Consider the following 22,012-nt stretch of genomic DNA (forward strand, 5'->3'; position numbering starts at 1 on the left):
AAATTACCTCGTAGGAAATCTATACAGGTGGAGCTGGGGAAGGTGGAGGGTTTCTGAAGCAAGCTGCAACTGCTACTGCAAGCACTAATCATATAGTTGAATGTTGAGCAGTGAGCTCATTGGCTACCGATACAGGAGAGAGCCAATCAGCTGTGCCATGTGATGATGATGTCATTAGGTCAGATTGAGTTAGACCTATCGGACTGCGCCATCTAGAGTTTCATGCCAGAACTCTGTATTTGTCAGAGTCACAATGCAAAAAAAATAGCTTTTTTTCTTTAAGCAAAATATACACTCTTTTCCCTTTTGATTTTAGAGTGAAAGACTTAATCTCGACAAAAAGCCCTTCCTCAGCTTGTGCTGTGATCAGGAATGTGTTCAGCTCTGCTAACGCCCATGGAAAACCTTAGGGAGAGTGAAATCATATAGAGAGCCGGATTCCTGCTGATTCTGTTGTTCTTTCCGTCTTTCTTGTTCTTGTCCTCTCTCCCTCTGTCCTTGTGTTAACAAACTAATCAGCCAAACTCAAGTGCATTTATACTGAAGTATAAACCATATCAAAATATTCAATTTGTTCCTCTGAGGTCAACGTAAAACGTAAAAAAAAAAAAAAACCTTCAATGGCATCATATGAATAGAATAATTGCGGTTTGCTGCTTTCTGACATGGGAAATTCAAGGATTTCTGGACAAACTAAAAAACTAAGTCTTTTTGGACCAGGTTTTAGACCAAGGTTAGAGTGTGTTTTTACAACACATCAAACTTTTATTTCAACAGATTAAGAAAAAAGTGATTTCTCTCAATTTAAAAATGAATAAAATCCAGAGGGAGCATTCAAAACAGCAGTGAATGCCTTCAAATCCACTTTAACATTCCAGCCCATTGAGTCTGGACTCTCTGATATCTATCCAGGGAACACCGCCTATCTTGCACTGACTGTATGAGGCTTCCCTGGTTCCATAACCACAAAAATAAATCAGAAAACAAACTTACTGACTTCCTGCTGCAATAACATTCGGTAGGGTCTCTACAGTAAAGATGTTTTGAGGGCATTGCTGTAACATTCTGGCATGCCTTTGAGTACCTGTAGCGATATGGGATGTAAACCAAGACATCAGGCGAACATGTTTTCCATATGAACCACATCTTTCAGCCATGTAGCATTAATTATTTTATAGCGCGTGCGGTGAGAGCTACACAGAGAGCAACACGTTTTATTGGATTCATAAAAACTGTAAAGGAAGCAGTATGGGAAATTAAATTGATATGCAGTTAAAGTTGCAGTTAATTTGCTCTCACAACATGCCGAGCCCATTCAGACACAATCAGGTGACGGATGTATCCAGCTGACAAATATTTTTTTGTGGTCCAAACATCTCAGAAATGTCAGGGAAAACATTGAGCACAGGGCAAAGGATCTCGAGAGCAATCACAGACACTCCACAAGGGTTGGGAGAGAGAAATATATGGACCCTGCCAAAGAACTGTTCTATTCCCACGCTCGGCCTTCTCTGTTCCTCCACCTACTAACCCCACACTCGCCTCCAATGCCACAGATCCATCCATTCCTTATTTGACCACAGCATAGGATCATCTGCTCTTATTTCTGCCTATAACCTCGTAGCTTTCTGTAACAGCATCCCTCAAACACATGCATACCCTCAAGCGGGCCTTTCTTTTACCAGCCAGAGAGAGTGTGTTTGGAATGGGCCATTCATTGAGGATGGGTGTTATTTCCTGAGCTCTTCCTGGTCTCTCATGGGAACAACACAGATGTGTGGCACCAAGATGGCCACCGCTCCATGGAGAAAACTACATAGAAGCAGCTAAAACTGCTAAAAAGAGAACAAGTTTTCTAATTTAATATACTTTAAAATGTCATTTATACTTGTGATGCAAAGCTGTATTTTCAGCATCATTACTCCAGTCTTCAGTGTCACACGATCCTTCAGAAATCATTCTAATATGCTGATTTGCTACTCAAGAAGCATTTCTTATTATTATAAATGTTGAAAACAGTTACTTCATATTTTTTGGAAACCTCAATCCATGTTTTTCGGGATTCTTTCATGAACAAAGTTTAAAAGAACAACATTTATTTGAAATAGAAATTATTATTTATGCTTTTTAATTTTGGTGTTTCCGGTCAGCATAATAAAAAGTCAAAATAAAAGAAAATAAATAAAAGACAAATATACAAAAAATATACAAAAAATTCTGGATGGAAACACCAAGATGTGTAAAAATAAAAAAATATATATAAAAAGCTTCACTCTAAGAAAAGTTCAAAATAATATGGCCCATTGTACAGGGCTTTACCCATATTTTAAATTATGCCTTGTTTTAGGGTTAGCAAGGGTTAGAAAATTCTGTACACTAAATGTATAATGATTTGGGAAAAGAATAGCAGTTTTCTACATTTTTCTATAAATTATTTTCTTACAGCGTTGCTTTAGGTGGATAATTTTTTTTTATTTGTGAATAAACTATGATGGAAACACAAATCTTTTTTTTTTTGCCTCAAGTCAGGTGACTGAATAAGCTCAGATGATTGACTATTGCTACTAGTGGTCGACCGATAAAAGCGCAGCATAATTTGAAATCACTAACTTAGTTTAAAGTTTGTCGATCACGCATCTCCAGTGAAGCTGAACTCTCCTCCTGTCAGCATTCAATTTGCACGGACCGACTGTCATGCAGAGAACACGCGATCATGCAGGATACACATGCATACATCACAAGATCTCACAACTGGATCCGACTAAGTTTGCAAGGTTTGTGAAATTAAATGTTCATTAGTCATTCAAAGATTTGTTTAAATTATATAAATGCATATTTGCTGAATGCTGACGGCAAATGAGAAAGTATTATAATGTTTGCCTTTCTATTACTAATAATATTAAAGCAATCGTTATAATACTTTTTTGTATACATTTTAATTCCTTTGTTTAACAGTTCTATCTGATTATTAGATAGACTTCTATCTATATTACACAGAACGACAGAGAACAAGAGGGAGAATGTGAGCGGTGTGCGAAAAAATGCCAAATATCAGCCGATATATCGGCGTTGGCGATATATCGGTTGACCACTAATTGTTACCTCCCAGATCTGTCTGACATGCTCGATCCCAGACATAAAGCATCTGCCACCGATCACTGGCATTTCCATTTCTACGGCAGTTTATCCAGAAGTGACGAATTTGTTCTTTTGAACAACGCAGCTGGAAACGCTACTTAAATCACAAATTGCTTAAAATGCAATGTTCAACATTTTCCAGCATAAATTAAATTCTCAGCTTGGATGGAAATGTAGCTAATGTCAAAAACATGAATTAATTTGGCAGCTGATGCTAAAATAGAGCCCGTGGACTGGACAGGAATGGCAGGTTTTGGTAATCATTAGTCAGAACATTCCGTCAGCATGGTGAATGAGGACACGGAGCCAGCAGTCAAAACATTCCTGTGTGTGTATGCGGAGGATCGGTGACCCGATTTGGAGCTGGAACACATCAACCTGTCTCGGGAAAGGCCAATGCAGTCACACAGAAGTGTGTGTGTGTGTGTGTGTGTACATAAATACTGCTTTAAAAACAGCACAAACCCTCTGACCCTTTAACAGTGCCAGTCATCTCAGAAGCGGCTCTGACCAGCTATTCACTAAATACAAAGCAGACCTGATCTATGATCTAGCCGTTATAGTCTCAAAGAGCCAGATGTTTGACTATCGGCAAAGTCTCGTTCGCTTTGTGGCTTATTCCGACCGTGAACCGCCCACTTAAACAGGAAGGGCTCGTTTGACCTTCATGTAAAATTAATAACCACATTTCATTCTTTATGGATGATGTTTTGGGGCAGATAAATTGGAAATGGATGATACCACAATAGACCGGCATTCAGCAAAAAGGCAGTAATTCAAATAGTGGGTCAGCAGTCTCTGCAAAACAGACGGCATCAAAGAAATTAGCAGAAATTTGGGGGCGTGCAAAATTTATGTCCCTTCAAAAGTAATAAGTATTGGTTATGTGATAGATATAACAAGGCAGAATACATAGTTGAGTTGCTACTAAATGATTGAAAGTTTCACTGTAAACTCAAATGGCACACAAATGTCCCAGTCCATTGATGTTTAATATTCGGGCTACAAAAGCATTAATAAGGTGATTATTTTGTTTTCACCTCCGATTCACTATCTCTCTAGACAGACAAAATTGTTTGGAGCTTATACATCAACATACATTTATGAATTTGCAAACTTATCCAAATACAGTGACTATATGCTCCTCTGAAATGCTATTTTTTTGCAGTAACGTTTTCAAACAACATGTTGAAATTAAATAGCAATCAGCCAATCAGATTGAAGCTTGTGATTTTGAGAAATTCATTTTATGCGCAATACAGTTTTGTCTATGGGAATGATATGGAAGCCAGTTTCCCTCAAAGGATAAAAAAAGGTAATTGTGACTTTTAATCTCATAATTTTTTACTAAGATTATAGCCTACAATTCAGATTCTCAGAATTGCTAGAAATAAATGCAGAATTGTAGGATATAAACTTACAATTGTGAAAAAAAAGTCAGAATTGTGAGATAAAAGGTTGCAATTACCTTTTTTATTTCTACTGTCATGAAAAAAATACAGAAATGTGAGATGAACTCAGAATCTTAAAAACTTATAATTGTGTGATAAAAAATTCTGAGAGATAAACTATGTAAATTTGGAATTGTGAGAAAAAATTCTGAATTGTGTAATATGATGTAATATTTTTTCTGTTATAATTATTCTGTTTAAAATGGGCTTTCGTGCAATGCTGTGGACATTATATCTAAAGATATAAAGTTGAGCATTTTATCTAAAGTAAAAGAGTGCCACGTTTTAGATTGTCAGCAATTTACAGTAATACATACAGACAAAAGACAGAGCACACAGCCTCACTCTCACACGCTTTCCCTCTCCTGTCATTTTCAGCAGTTGAAATGTTGGCAAGTCTTCCGGATGAAAAGGACTGGCGCACATCAAGCCATCATCGCCTGATGGAAATGCAGCTGGACTCAGATGTCAAGCTGCTCCTGCATGCATGAACTTTATCGGACTCTCGTTGTTTTTCCACGTCAGCGCCGAGCCAACATCTGCCGGCCTGTTGTCCCGCTGCTTGCACAGAGGACGGAGAGCTTCACAAATCTCTGCCAGTAAACACTTGTAATGCAGAGCCATTTGGCAGAGTGTCAGCGTTCATCATATGTACACCGAAAACTGACTTTTGTGTCCGCCATGCATCGCGATGACGGCCGAAATGAACGGGGCCAGCGAGACAACACATGGTTTTGACTAGTTCAATTACTGGCATAGAGTAAATATTGATTGTTACAGCATCTTTGCATAATTCCAGCAATTTAATAGAGCGATTTAATCTTTTATCACTAACTCGAGCAGGAGAGGAAGAGCGGGCCAAATTGAATAGACTCCACGAGGACATAAACACAAGATCACATCGTGTCACACAGCAGAATGGGCTGCATTGGTAGCTTTCAGCCAAATGTGATACCTGGCATAGAAAACACAATTCCAGCCTTTCAGACGTTTATAACATACAGCCAAAAAAAGCATTCGTTTTATGCTATGCTGTAAAATATAATGGCCCCTAATCTGTGCGTCATCGGCTTTGCGCTTCCGCCCTACGATTAGGTGAAAAATATTCCATATATCTTAAATCATGAAAAAGAAAAGCATTCCTGCTTCATGGTAACATGCTTGGAGGAAACAGGAAGACCATTGTAGACGGGAAGCTGACACTCAAAACGAACTGTACACCATGTAACTCTGGTCTAACATCTTAGCCAATGATAATAGAAATAATTGTTGCTGAAAGACCGACTTAGAGCTGATTCATGCCATCTTATGCTCTATTGGAATGATAATAAGCTCGATTTGCATGTTCATTAGCCATTAACCATAATTCTTTTTGACAGCAGCATAAATGTTCAAGAAACAGCTGTCAGTGCCTCCAGTGTTTATGGGAGTGTCGCTTTGCCTTAAATGGTCAAGCGGTTCGCAAATGTGCCAATCCACTGATGTTTAACATTTGTTACTTTAACACCAGTTTTCTGCTTTAATAGCAGACTCCATCATCACAGAAAAAGAAAAACGAGTTGAAAGTGCAAGCTTCAGACCACAAAAGCATTAAAACAGTAATTTCTTTGTTTTCACCTCTGGCTCAAAAATCAGCAGGCTATTTTTTCTTTTTATTTCCCCACAATGAGAAACATTCATTTTCTCTTTAGACACAATGGGTCTGGAGCTAATTGGACAAAAGTTACAAAGTTTAAAGTTAAGAATACTGGAAACACATCAACATACAGTATATTTATGAATCTTAAACTACAGTAAATGTGTTAAAATTTGGATGCATTTTAGACAACACAGAAATAGCAATTTATAAAAGCCATGGATGTTTGAGGGCCCCGATACAATAATAACCAATAGTTTGCCATCTAAATTGTTAGTAAGTGTGAACAGTGTGTAAAAATAGGCATTGGTAAGGCATTATAGCAAACACACAATCAGAAGGTTAGCAGACTGCCCAGGAAGTTTTGTTCTGAACATACGAAAATTAATGGGGAAAGGCTTATTATTTTCACTTTTGGTGTGAAAGGGCATTTACAGTTGCCAAAAATATAACTTTTGTTTTTTTTTGTTATTAAAAAACACTTAAGCAAGCCCAGCTCAGGTAAAAAAAAAATAAAAAAGCAACGCAAAAGTAACGTAATGCATTACTTTCCATAAAAAGTATAAGTAGCACAATTAGTTACTTTTTTTTGCCTTACGCAATATTGTAATGTATTACTTTTAAAAGTAATTTTCCCCAACACTTGTTATACACTGAAAATCTTCCCTTCCACCACTGCTCTCATATTGCATACAGACTTCATTATATTCAAACCTCATCTGATCCCACAATACCAACACTTGCATCAAATCTGGTACAATATGCAGCATATTTGAATACTGAAGAACTGGAAACTTTTATGGTCCCTTTCTGGTGTTTTTTCCCCATGGTCACTGTTTGCTGGCAGTATATGGAAAAAAGTCAACATTCTAGGTATTTTGTGTAAGAGAATCATATAGGAATATTCACAACTGCCTTCTTTAATAATATATGAATGTTCAGAATCAGAAAGAGCTTTATTGCCAGGTATGGTTACACATACAATGAATTTGTTATGGTGACAGAAGCTTCAACAGCACAATAAAAATAGAATAAGTAATAGGAAATAGCAATATACAACAAACGAAGACAAACACAATATACAAATAGACAATAGATTGTATTTGTGTGTACAGGTGTATGTACAAATGCAAGGAAATGTAAATATAAATTATGGTGTGTTAAATAAATAAATGTATGTATAGTGATGTATATTAGATTTTTATTGTAAAGTGAATTGCCTGAGGGAAGAAACTGTTCTTCCCTTTCTTATGCCTGGCCGTTCTGGTGCTCAGTGCTCTGTAGTGCCGACCAGATGGCAACAGTTTAAAGAGGAAGTGGGCTGGGTGTGAGGGGTTCAGAATGATTTTGCCAGCCCTTTTACTCACTTTGGATGAGTGCAGTTCTTGGAGAGTGGGGAGGGTTGTACCAGTGATTTGTTCAGCAGTCCAGACTATCCGCTGTAGTCTTCTGAGGTCAGATTTGGTAGCTGAGCTGAACCAGATAGTTATAGAAGTGCAGAGGACAGATTCAATGACTGCAGAGTAGAACTGTATCAGCAGCTCCTGTGGCAGGTTGAACTTCCTCAGCTGACGAAGGAAGTACAGCCTCTGCTGGGCCTTTTTGACAATGGAGTCTGTGTGGAACTCCCCCTTCAGGTCCTGAAAGATGGTGGTGCCCAGGAATCTGAATGACTCCACTGTTGTCCATGATGGTGAGTTGGGGGAGTGTAGGGTGGTTTCTCCTAATGTCCACAATCATCTCTACTGTTTTGAGCGTGTTCAGCTCCAGGTTGTTATAACAGCACCAGGCAGCCAGCTCTTCAACCTCCTGTCTGTAAGCAGACTCGGCACCGTCCTGTATGAGGCTGATAAGTGTGGTGTTGTCCGCAAACTTCAGGAGCTTGACAGAGGGGTTCTTTGCAGTGCAGTCGTTGGTGTACAGGGAGAAGAGCAGTGGGGAGAGAACATATCCCTGGGGGGCGCCAGTGCTGATGGTACAGGTGCTGGATGAGAATTTTCCCAGCCTCAATAGCTGCTGCTGCCTGTCTGTCACGATGCTGGTGATCCACTGACAGATGGAGGTGGGCACAGAGAGCTGGGTTAATTTGGACTGGAGGAGGTTTGGGATGACAGAGTTCAAGGCCGAGATAAAGGATCATATAGGGAGGTTGCTGGAGGTGTTAATGGATCCATGGAGAGAAGGTACATTGTACACCCCCTTTCGTTGATGTAGAAGCATGCCCCGCCGCCACGCGATTTCCCTGTTGATTCTGTGTCGCGATCAGCTCTAAACAGCAGGAAGCCCATCAGTTGCAGCACGCTGACCGGAATGGCTTCATTCAGCCAGGTTTCCTTGAAACACAGAGCAGCAGAGTTTGAAAAGTCCTTATTTATCCAGGAGAGCAGAAGTAGTTCGTCTGTTTTGTTGGGTAGAGAGTGGAGATTCGGCAGACGGATACTAGGCAGTGCCGTTCTAAAGCCGCGCTGTATGAGCTTGACGAGCATGCCGGCTCGCTTCCCACGTTTGCATTTCTTAAAGCGCTTGAACAGCGCCACTGTTCCGCCAACTACAACGTCCAGTAAAACATCAGAATAGTCAAAAAACAGTGAAATATTGGGTGGTGTGTACTGCCAAATGTTCAGCAATTCGTCCCTGGTGAAACTGAGTGTAGGAATATAACTAAAAACAGGACAAACTAACAAAAAGATTAAAACAACTGTGGAGCTCCACACCGAGGTGGCCACCCGTGGTGCCTTCTTGGAGAAATATGGGGATTTTGTCACCATAACAAATTCCTTGTATTTGTAAACATACTTGGCAATAAAGCTCTTTCTGATTCTGATGTTCACCAAGTCCCAAAAAAAAAAAAAGAGTAGAGATGTTGAAAACACATCAACAAGCATTTTTTAAAATCCTGCACAAAGACTCATTTGGCCACACAGTAACGGACAATTTGCAAGCTGTCATGTTTTTGCAAGGTGAACGATTTTTACCAGCAGCGATTGTGCAATGGATCTGATGATCTCTAACAACCCTCAGTTTACAGAGCAATACGGCTGAAGAAGAAAGAGTGAGCGTTAATGATGCCCACATTACCTCTCGGCTTCCAGACGCATCTCCTCCCGCTTCTGTCTCCTGAGTTCCCTGCGCCGCTCAAAATCATCATCCATGCTTCAATCCTGAGAGCGTGACCCTGGAAAACAACAGAACATGTGTGTCCTTTAGTCTCACGCATGAACCTTACATAAACTCAAAGAATCCCCTCTGTTACTGAATATGGTCTGGATTCCACAGCTGCTGTAAGTATTTGGTTAACCTTTACACAAAAATCACGCATTCCCATATGCAAGACATTTACAGTCGATCTTTTCTCAGCCCGACATCAAACAGATCACAAGTTTGTTTTCATAATACCACTTTAAATGGAAATTGTGAGGGAGAGAGAGGGAAGAATGAAGGAAAAAAAGAGACAGAGAATGGGTGAGGAAAGGATGTTAGCACAGGATGTCCACTCAGTCAAGCAGAAAGACTCTGACTAAATATACTGTGGGGTACATGGCAGAGGAACCGGGCCCACCCAGGAGATACAGAGCTGTTGTCATTAATCTCAACGCTGTGATACTTCAGACGGGCTGTTTCGAGACCGCCCTACCTTCACTTCAGTGATGATAACCTCTGGAATGTTTTAGCTTTCAAAACATAGCAGAAATTCGCTCTCTCGTCTCGATAATGCTCCAACACAAAGAGTATTTCAGGCTCTTTCTCTTTCTCGCTGCAGCTGGAGCTACCAGAAAGGGCCAAAGCCGGCCCTCTTCCTTTCCCATTTTTTCACCCTCCCTACTTTCCTCCGTTTTTCTCCCTCCCATTATGGTGCAAACTCTCAATCATGGCCGATGGGTCTGCCTCCTCCCTCTCTCCCCTTTTCCTTTCTCTCTCTCTCTCTCTCTCTCCTGTTCTGACACTGTCCCTCTCTCTATCTTTCCCTTCCCGACTCCCAATTATTGCCCATTCCATTCCTTTCCGTTTTTTTTTGCTCGTTCCCTCCCTCTCTTTTGTGATCATGGAGCTGTTGCTGGTTAGTTTGAATTCACTTGTAGAAAGTGTTTAAAAATGCAAACGTTTGCAGACTTCTTGCTTGATACTTGTTTGAAAGTGTAAGTTTGAAAAAAGAAGTTAGCTACACAACAAGTATCTAACAAAAGGTATCTAGCTACATTAAAGCTATTTAAAGGGGCAACATTTTATAAGCATTACAGGAAATAAGTCGAAAATACACTCTTACAAATAAAGGTTCCAAAAAGGGGTTTTCACAGCAATGCCATAGAAGAACCATTTTTGGTTCCCCAAAGAAACTTTCATTGAAAAGTTCTTAAAATAACCCCTTTTTTATTAGTGTGAAGAACATTTGAATAATCTTAAGAACCCTATTTCACTATAAAGAACATTTTGTGCAATGGAAAGTTTATTGATGTTAAAGGTTCTTCATGGAACCATTGATGCCAAAACAGAACCTTCAATTAATTAATTGGGGTTGGGTTTGGACATCCAGGAATTATAAAGACGTACTGAATATCCAAAACACGCTAGCAGAACTGACATATTCTTCTATTTACTGTGCAATATGATCTTTTTTATTGCAGTCACGATATAACATAATTAAAGGCTAATGTATGTGAAAAATATAAATCATCAAAGACTTACAATCACTACAACAGAAAATCAACAAGCAAAAGCGAGAGAAATTTTTTTTAATTAAATAAGCTCAAAACGAACAAAAAAATACAAAATATATAAATAATTTGAAAAAATATTTTTAAACAAAAGATGAAATTTTTTTATTCTCACCAAGATGCATTTATTCATCTGGCACCAAAATTAAATAAATAAATAAATCAGGAATATTAGGGCGACATCATCAAACTAGAATGGATAAATTTACATTAAATGCAAAAACACACACATATGTATGTCACTTCATTTACATGAATGAACCAGCAAAAACACTACTTGAATGACACAATGACACAATGTTTGAATTTTTGATCATTGCCTCAGCTCACTTGGTGACAAAACCAACAACTTAGCATTTTTCTTGTGGGAAAAAAGCAGCTTATTGTCGGAAAACCAACACACAGCTTAGCTACTGTCCCGCTACTGAAAAAGTTAGCAACATCACTTTTTCTTGGTTTCCTAACACTGCGTGACACACAAATATACACACACAAAATGTACAAGAACGGAGAAAGAAAGAGGGTCTCAGACACAAGAGAACAGGAAACACTTCTCCTCCTAAACCCCACCTCCATATTCACATAACTCTGAGAAGGACACAGAGAAAGAGAGAGAGAGAGAGATGGACAAAACAAAAACAACAGCGGGAGAAGGGAAGCAAGGAATGTGAGCAAGAAACGGCGAGCGAGAGATCGAGCCAATCTTCCTTATCAGGCAGAACCACTACGCCCGCATTCAACAAACCGCAGGAATGCGGTCTATCTTTAGCTGGATCTTCTGTTTGCCAGAGCAAGGCTGCCCTTCATATCTGAGCCCTTGAGCAAACAGCACTGACTCAGCTCAATAAAACTGTCACAACTGTGTACGATCAACTCAAATTGAATCACGCTCTTGCAGGGATGACTACACCCGCTGACCACGCTAAATTTATGATTAAAATTCAGGTTGTGTTGAAAAGAGGTAACTGACAATAAGGCTGTGTCTTCAGAGAAAGAATGTAGAAATGGATTTGTCTCTTCCTCTCGTGGACCACCCGTGTGCCTAGATTCATGTCGCTGCACTTTTTCCCTCTCGAATGTTTCATAACGGGGGTCTGGCTTCCCCCAGCAAGCAGGGAGACGCCTCCTGTCTAGAGAGCACGCGCTGGAATGGCTGTAATAACACATTTACCTGGTAAATTACTATGTTCCTCATAAGTATGGTGCTTAACCCTTCATCAAAGCTCATCACTGCAATGACCCATGGGAATGCAGTCTTAGAGCCTCCGTCTGTGATGTTCTCTCGTGAATGTACACACGGATGCCTGTGCCAAACCACGCGAACGATTCAGATTTTGGCTCTCTTTAAACTCTAGAGGGAAAAAGGAGCAGCTGATGAAGAAAACTAAAAATGATGACAGATGGAAAATGTCCTAAGTGTAGTTTACGTGGGATTTTGCTGGTAACATGAAACCCATGCATGTAACCCATTTTACTTATGTTTTCCTGAATAAAACTGCATATTCAATGAGACAAAAAAATTATTTTTTGCATATTTATTCTTTGGACTTGTTTATCCCTAATTGACTGGATTGTGACAGGAGTGAGGTTAAAACAAAAAACTAAATAAAAGTGCTTGGTGATGTAAGCCAATATATATATAAATATAAGAATACACAGACACACATATATATATATATACTTCCAAATTCATTTCCACGTCTACATGGCTTTCACAGCCCATTCTGTAATGTAATGTATTTCCAAGTGAAATGTGTGATAAAATTAGGTTTTGGATTTTTGGATTCTGAAAGAAAAACTTTTTTTCTGTGGAATAATGTGCTGTAGCAGGCATTAAGACTCGACATTTGCATTGCATCAACATTTCAAGCAAAATTCAATGTTAAGGCAGAATAAATCATCATAAATATTCTCAGGTTTGATAAAATGTGAGAAACGTTTTTGAGGTTGTGCAACTGCAGCCAGGTGCAGAATGGTATCCCAGAAATCTGCAGCGTCAGCGGCCTATCAGAGCCTCAGACACACACCTCATTAAAGACGCTGCAGGTATGCCAGATATGTGCAGTCGGCCTTTCCATCTGGATTCACTGACAGCTGCTCAACAATGTCAATGGAAATCCAAATCTTTAGTTCTATACTACAAAAACGCTACATACTAAAGTGATTTATTGATTTGACTGTGTTTCTAGACATTTTTAGCACATACAGTATATAAGCACATCATTTGAACAGGATTTTAAATTGAACCAACACAGCCTGTTCTTAAATGAACACTGTGGAATACATTAGTCTTAAGTGATGATCATTTGATGTGTATATATATATATATATATATACACCATTTAATGTATCATTAGATCTGTAAAGTCTGGACATGTCAAGATGATCGTGAGAGTCATATTATAGTCAATTTAAGACTTTTGAAAGATCTTTTTAAGGCCAAATAAAGAAAATTTAAGGAATACATCAAAGGGAACACAACATATATGTCAATATGGTCTGTAAATGTCTAGAAAGAAGAATGAGTAGCATTAGCAACAGTTCAAAAATACAACTTCCAACAGATTTCCATTACTTTTTAATTCGTGTAACAAAAAAACTGAACTATAATATGGAAATAACTTTAACTGTACCTTCTGATCACACATTTAAGGCCTTAATTCATGGAAGGGTGAATTAAGACTTTTTAAGACTCACAGAATCCCTGCTGTCTGTGGTAAATTGAGGGAGTTTAAGTTGAATTTAACCCTCAATATTCCTTAATGCTCTTCAAAATCACACAAATACACATCTTTAGATATTCAAACATCAAAGTCACTGAACGTACAGGAACAGACCAAGAGAGACAAGAGGACAGAGAATCTAATTCCCTTTCTATCCTCCGTGTTCACTCTACAAACCAAGAGAAATAAAGAGATCAAGGAAGGTGAGCTGGGAAAGCAGGTCTCGAACCTGAGCCAGAAGAATGAAATCCACACTGCTGCACAGTCAGCGCACCTCTGTCTGTCTGTCTGCATCCGTGATGACAAACCTACAGACCCACTGCTGAATTATGCGAGCGTGCACTCGGCAAGATGCGCAGGAAATTGAGAGCACCAATAAAAGTGAATGGAGGCCAGCCGGAGTTGTCCCATAAAGCCAGCTGATTGATTGGGCGGCACACGACCACAGATCTCAGGACAGTGTCAGGACAGTAATGGCAGGAGTCCAGCACCAGGTCTGGTTCATGTACAATATAACAACACTATGTGATGGGTGAACAATCCGCATTAACAAAGTTGCATTTATGTGCTGAAGGTCAGACGACATGCTCAGAGATTTTAGAGGGGAAAAAATGGTCTTGTGCAGTTTCCAGACTTTCTGTCTTCAAGTCACCAACAGCAAACCAAAAAAGCTGATTTTTGACAATTACATTGGATATCATTGAGCAATTTCTTTAATATTTGGCACGTAAGTTTGTTTGCCTTTAAATTTTGACAGTTCATAGAGGAACTTTCTTTGAAATACAGGCCTAATGGTGAATTTATTTATAAATCAAATCCAGGTTAGACAGTGTGCAAATTATTGGGGATTTGAGAGGTACGGCCTTCCCTAATAAAAGCTAGACAAAAGAAGTCAAGTTGAGGGGGTCTTTAAAGTACATATAATTTTTATAGATAAATTCAGCAGCATTTTCAAACAACATTTAACCACAAAACTTAGATTACAAGTTAGTCAGAATACAAAATGGCCAATAAATATATGCTTACAATCAAATCACAGTCCTAGCTAGTGTTAAGTACACATCATATTTTTGTATTTGCAGATTTTTAGACAATTTGGGTTGAGCTAAACAAACTTAAACATGCTGTAAACTCAAATTATATACAAAAAATGTATTTAAAAACATCAACCCTACCTATACGGTGATTTTAAGTATGAAAATTCAACTACATACATATATTTCTCAAAATCTTTCTGGAACCTAAGACAAACGTACCCTTAATCATAAAAAAGGGCTCTAGCCCTAAAATGTCAACAAAACAATACTATATCAATAGTAATCTTAATGGAAAGTGAGCTGTATTAGGCACAAATGTTGGTTTGTTTTCTTTATCGATGTTTGGCTTATTGAAGGCTGGTTCCAAGTAACCAAAGCTTGGTTTGGACTCTCCGATGCATTAGCACATTTATGACTCTAGGACCTTAAAGAAGAAACAGAAGGAATGAGAGAGTAAGTAAGCGAGACAGAGCCAGATAGAGAAAAAGAGCAAGATGTGCCGCTATAAATCCAGTAGAGATTTTGGCAGGAAGAGCAGCAACTGCTTTTCATGGCTGTCACTGGGAAAAATTGGTTGGTACGCTACCTACCTAACCAAGTCTTGGACACTGAATTCGTTGTTCATGATGAATCTCATGTGAATAGGATATTTCTACACTGGCATCGATAATGCAAAAGCTTTGAACTCAAACATCGGCAATGCCATAGATTAAATTCCCAGGGAATGCATGATAAATGTCAGGATAAATCAGCGAGTCATTATCACAAAATAAACCCTTTCAGGGTGATGCAAGACAAGGTTTTTTGTTGGGAACCCGATCACCACATCAGGGATTATTTTGCGATAATGACTCACTGACTGTACAATATACCTTAGGTTTTTTAAATGGGAAGGAGGGGATCAAAAATTCAAGAATGCATGGGCAAAAATAGGCCTCAGTCATTGAATTTCCACTTGAGGTTGGAAAAGGAGATTCTTGCATTCCCAGAAAATGGATTGCATTCCCGACACGTCTGCATGTCCTGTGAATCACTCTCGGCCAGTTGGCCTACAGTTACCTGCTCAAACACCAAATATGTCTTAAACCACTCAATTACCCACAATGCCATGCAATTACAGGCTCTGGGATACAGAGTAAATGTCAATAGCTGTAATAAGTAAACAACATACTCTTTGATGTATGATCTGAAATATTTTGAGGAAAATATACAAGCTGGGAATAATAATAATATTAATATATATATATATATATATATATATATATATATATATATATATATAGCACAATAGCTGTAATAAGTAAACAAGTAAACAACAGATGTATGATCTGAAATATTTTGAGGAAAATATACAAGCTGGGAATAATAATAATATTAATATATATATATATATATATATATATATATATATGGCATTATTTATACAAAGATTTTTAGAATCCATATTGTTTAAAATAATAATTTCTTGCTTCTATAAATAACATGTATATACAGTGGGGAAAAAAAGTATTTAGTCAGCCACCAATTGTGCAAGTTCTCCCACTTAAAAAGATGAGAGAGGCCTGTAATTTTCATCATAGGTATACCTCAACTATGAGAGACAAAATGAGAAAAAAAATCCAGAAAATCACATTGTAGGATTTTTAAAGAATTTATTTGCAAATTATGGTGGAAAATAAGTATTTGGTCAATAACAAAATTTCATCTCAATACTTTGTTATAATATACCCTTTGTTGGATATATATATATGGCATTTCCTTTTTTTAAATTCCCTTAATAATAGATAGTATTTAATCTATATTTTTAGAATCCATATTGTTTAAAATAATTTCTTACTTCTATTTATTATAAATACACAGTGTTTTATTTACTATTAAAATAATGTATTATTATTATTATTATATATGTATATTTACATATGTAAAATTATTTATTATATATAATTTCTTTATTATATATACATGTATACATGTTTACATATGTAAAATTTGGTTTGCCACACTAAAAATAATTTGCCTTAAATGTTCACTTTCTCTTACTAGCCCAAAGAGCTGAACAAGAGAAACACAAGCACATGGGTTCAGGATGTGGGAAAATTTTTTTTGTTTTTTTGTGGGCAATTTTCATAGGTATTAACTCATTAAACCCATGGTCATTTATTTCTGCACAACAGCAGCTGCGCTTCTGGAAATGCATTTCAGGTGGAGAGACGCTTTCATGCTATGCATTTTAAAATGCTGATTTTAAATGGTCCTCTCATGCAGGTCCAAAGATCGCACCACTATCAGCCAGTGTCGGCATGAAAAAAAAAAAAAAAAAGAGCAAGCAGGAAAAGGCCGAATTGAGATGCTTGTACGGCATCAAACGTCTGCTATTGGCTTGGCTCCACATGACCAAATATGGTAGGAAAAAAGCTCTCTTTCCCGTAAGCAACACACACAAAAAAAGAAAAACCCAAGGGTTTCACATGCTGTGTAGTTAGATAGAGCTTCATATTCAAACACACTGACCACAGAGAGAGAGTGAAGGGACTTCTATCTGCACTCCGCAGAGCGAATGATAGCTCTACGTGACGTCTGAGTAGCATCACACAAATTTACTCACAGAAACAACAAAACACACCTAGCATACTAGCTGTCCCAAACCACATACAATCCGTCTTCTACACTATCCTCAGCTTGCTGAGGAAAAAAACAGTGGCACAAAAGAAAAAAGCTTTTCCCTCCCAGCATTTTTATCCAAGATTGAGCGGTTTTAGCTTTGAGCCGTCTCTTCTTACATAACTGCGAGAGACCAGAGTGGAAAAAAAGATTATTGTCCAAATATCCAGCCACGGAGATGGCCGTGACAGAAACCGCCTTGAAGCAGAACGTATCACATCAAGCTTTTGATGAGTTCTTCACAGTCTATGCTGCATGTGATGCAAAAGAAATGAAGCAAAACTCATTTAGCATCCTTATCATGACACGTAACGTTTTTCATGACCTGTTCAGATCCCGAAAGCATGCGAGAAGATGCCTGCCAGCGCTTAAGTGTTTAAGCATTCATTCGTCCAGGTTTGGATCTGATGAGCTCAGTGTGATATCATGCGAGATACCATTCTATAAAAGCGAGTGTACATTAGCTACATCATATGTTGACAACTGAAAAATTGTTGCATGGAAAATGATCTCATCCTGATATCACTAAAAACCCTTATGACTTTCTACCCTGGAACACAAAAGGAGAATTTCTAAGTGAATGGGGACTGGGTCTGTCAAGCTAAAAAGGCAAACAAACAAACAGATGTGTTTGCGTGAATGACTCTGTGCACCTTCTGTATATTAGTATATACTTCAGCTTGTGGAAAAGCTACCTGTGATGAACTTTGATTCTTTTACCACGGTCATTTTACCACAGTGATTTTAGTAGTGCTGTGTTCAAAATATCGATACGACGATGTATCGTCACAGAGATTTGACGATACGAGTATCGATACAGCTGGCCCTGTATCGATATTGTGGCACGTGTGCAGCAGTGGACCACGCTTAATTTGTTTAAAATTTTACAATGTTTAAAATTTAGTAGAAAATTGCGAGGTTTCTAAAAAAGAATGAATAGAGCATATATAGGCTACAACAAGGTTTAATCTGGCGGCAGAGGAACACAACTGGGTTGCCTGATATAAAGAGACGTAATCCCCAAAACAGAGCTTCACACTTGCGCAATACAGAAATATCTGCTAAGTCTGCTACTTATCTTTGTCAACCTGGCAACCCTGTGCACGCGCACTCTCTCCACTGGATAAACGCGCTTGCTTTCTGAAAACAGCGGTTAGCTTGCAGTTTAGCGATCTCCACTTCAATAATCTATTCTTAGAAAAGTGTAATTCATCAACTGTTCATTTACGACAGAGAGAGAGAGAGAGAGAGTGTGTATGTATGAATTACCACCGTTTTGCCGCGTTTCTCTATTAACAGTAAAGCTATGGCTTTAATTCCTTTAGAAACAATGATGCTACCAGCTCCTTGTTGAAAAAGATAATGTAGCTCTTGAGCGATTAAGCTCAAGTTTTTTGTTTTTTCCTGAATGTCTGAGCTCGGCCGCAACGTGATCTGTGTGTGTGACTGCACTTAACATCAAACTGCTTCTGTTTAACACAAATGCTGGCACAGACGTGCATGTTCGGCTAGAGTCGCTTTGAACTCATGCATCTTCGGAAGCGGAGCTGTGTGGAAAGTTACAAAAAAATTATGTGCACACCCCAAAGCGAACTTCCGCCAACACCGTGATGACGTCATATTTGCCACGCGCACCTAAGCGAACTTGCGGACGCGTCGAGTATAAATCAGGTGCATGTTCAGCTAGAGTCGCTTTGAACTCGTGCATCTTCGGAAGCGGAGCTGTGCGGAAAGTTACAAAAAATGATGTGCACACCCCAAAGCGAACTTCCGCCAACACCGTGATGACGTCATATATTTGCCACGCGCACCTAAGCGAACTTGCGGACGCGTCGAGTATAAATCAGCCTTGAGCGTGTGTGTGAGATACAGTAAAGACATGGCGTTAGTTTAGAACTCTTCTAAAAAAGTTATTGTAGAGAGTGTGTTAATTTGTGCAATGATAACCTACCAGCAATGTAAATGATTTTTTAAATATATTATAATGAGTACATTACAATATAAATTGATTAGAACAAGTACATTATTATTTATGGGCTTAAAAACAAGATGCAAAAAATCTGAATATTGTAGTGCAGTGTTTAATAAACATCTGTTTTACTAAATTCTGCTGAGGTGAAATTCAGTGCAGTCATGTATCGTGATACGTATCGTATCGTGGCCTCTGTATCGTGATACGTATCGTATCGTGGCCTCTGTATCGTGATACGTATCGTATCGTGGCCTCTGTATCGTGATACGTATCGTATCGTGGCCTCTGTATCGTGATACGTATCGTATCGTGGCCTCTGTATCGTGATACGTATCGTATCGTGGCCTCTGTATCGTGATACGTATCGTATCGTGGCCTCTGTATCGTGATACGTATCGTATCGTGGCCTCTGTATCGTGATACGTATCGTATCGTGGCCTCTGTATCGTGATACGTATCGTATCGTGACTTTGCTGGTGATACACAGCCCTAGATTTTAGTAGCAGTGTGAACTGTTTAATTTACTGGTTGACATTCAAATTTTCTTGTTTGTAAATTACAGTTTTATACTGTAAAATTTACAGTTTGTTCTGTAAATGTGTTTTACAGTGTCGTCGATACCATAATATACGATATTGATACAATAACATTTTTTGCTCACAAAAAATAAAAAAATAAAATCAATAGATAAACAAATAAACAAATAAAGTTAAATATGGCACATGCTAATGCATAAAAAAAAACTGTATTAAACTTTTATTGTTTTGATGCTTGAAACCCCTTTTTGTCTTTAACCCCAATGCATCCATTTTTATTTGAGAGGGGGATTTAAGTTTTGGTCTATTCATCACAGTAAGCTATTGTATGGCTTCAGAAGACTTATAACACACAAGCCCTTCAGACTACTTTTGTGGTTTTAAATGTGCTTTTTTAAACAGATCCAATTAGCTTTTATTTCCATAGAGCAGCACATAATTACATTTTTGGGTGTAATTATCCTTTAAAGCTTGTTTCTGCATATAGGGCATCTACTGAACACCAAACTGAGGTATTCAAAGCATCAGGCTTTGCTAAATATCAATTACATACTACATTTGACCTAACATGAGGGCCTCATTTAGGACGAGGCTGCATTTAGCTGCTCACTTTTTCTCTCGCAATTAACATAACCCAGCACTCTCCTGTATATACTACAGCTGGAACATTTAATGGAACATAAAAATGTATTTCTCATAAAGCTAAGAAGTTCCTGATGTGTCTTTTAAACCCTGCACACAAGAACGGCAACAAGACTGAAAGAAAAAAATATGGGTAAAACCACCAGAGTGATTTAAGGCTTTGTTCAATATCAATATGCAAGAAATATCTCCACATTGTGCCTTACAAGGTAACAATACAAGCCAAAAGCATGAAGCATACACTCAATGCGTGTGTGCAACATGTTCCCCTTGTCCTCCATCATCAGAAACAGCTTCTGTCATGTGATTTGTTTATGCCTCGTAAGTCTGTGCAAAAACATTCACTCCCCGAGGAGTTATCGGCACGGCTAGTGACATTTTTCCATGCAGTTTTCCATTCCATCAGTATTAATCTTCCTCAATGTGGCTTTTTTATAGGCCAGAACTCAGACAATGGAATGTGCTTTTCTTCAGTGCACAAGATTTTAAGAGTATTAATTGACAAGAAATTTCTGAAAAATTAAGGGCGTTGCATTCCTCAGGAGAGATAGCAGAAATAAGATTATAAGACGGGCTGGATGACCTCACTGGCAGGCATTACTCAAGGATGCATCATTCGGGAGTTGGAGAGAGGGAAGTGTATTTTGTGAGCAAACACGCAGAACACAAGCTCTGACGTTTAAACAAATGGTCACCCAGAGTGTATGTCAATGTACATCAAGATTTGGGGAGGGAGTAATTACTAAAAGCTCTCTGACAGAGATAACATGCTTGAGTCACTGCCATCAGTATATTACATACTATACATATAAATAATAATATTTATAATTTGTATTTTATTATTTTTAAAATAATAATAATAATAATAATAATTTATTTGTAGTAATATAATTTCTTTATAATTATTTTTTACTAATGGCAACCAAGCCTTTATATAGGATGATGATGATGATGATGATGATGATAATAATAATAATGTTTTAATATATAATTTTCGCATTTGGCTTTTGAGGTTTTACAGTCTCTGCACTGGCTACCTATTAAGTTCCGTATCAAAATATTATTACTTGCTCTGGAATAGCCTTCCTGATAACGTTCGGGGTTCAGACACACTCTCTCTGTTTAAATCTAGATTAAAGACACATCTCTTTGGCCAAGCATTCAAATAATGCATCTCATAATCTTGTACTGCAGTTATATTTGATCAAATGCACATTATTATTCTTTAGTTTGGGTTAAACAAATAAATTTTGCTTGGTTGGAAGAGCAGCTACGCTAATTATGTCTCTATTTGTTTCTCTGTTTTTGCCGGTAACTAGGATTTACACAAGCTTCAGTCTGGATCCAGAACACCTGAGAAGAGATGATGCCAACCCCTCAGAAGACCTCAGATGATGCCAACCCTGAAACAACATACAGAACTACCACATTTTGCTATAAGTTTGATAGCATCATATAATAATTGCTGTTAATAGTGTTCATCATCTGTTTGATTAAGTCTTTA

At 38.1% G+C, this 22,012-nt stretch overlaps 1 protein-coding gene across 1 annotated transcript in view; it reads right to left on the bottom strand.

Annotated features, from left to right (window-relative positions):
• LOC107579938 (non-muscle caldesmon-like) overlaps positions 1-22,012 on the bottom strand; it is a 58,366-nt gene that overhangs the window by 24,575 nt on the left and 11,779 nt on the right. Inside the window, exon 2 of the mRNA XM_016265719.1 lies at positions 9,304-9,400. Within this exon, the coding sequence (XP_016121205.1) occupies positions 9,304-9,377 (74 nt within the window). The 5' untranslated portion in view covers positions 9,378-9,400. The remainder of the gene's footprint in view (positions 1-9,303; positions 9,401-22,012) is intronic.

The sequence above is a fragment of the Sinocyclocheilus grahami genome, unplaced genomic scaffold, assembly GCF_001515645.1.
Source record: "Sinocyclocheilus grahami isolate Dianchi unplaced genomic scaffold, SAMN03320097.WGS_v1.1 scaffold33.1, whole genome shotgun sequence".
Lineage (NCBI taxonomy): Eukaryota > Metazoa > Chordata > Actinopteri > Cypriniformes > Cyprinidae > Sinocyclocheilus > Sinocyclocheilus grahami.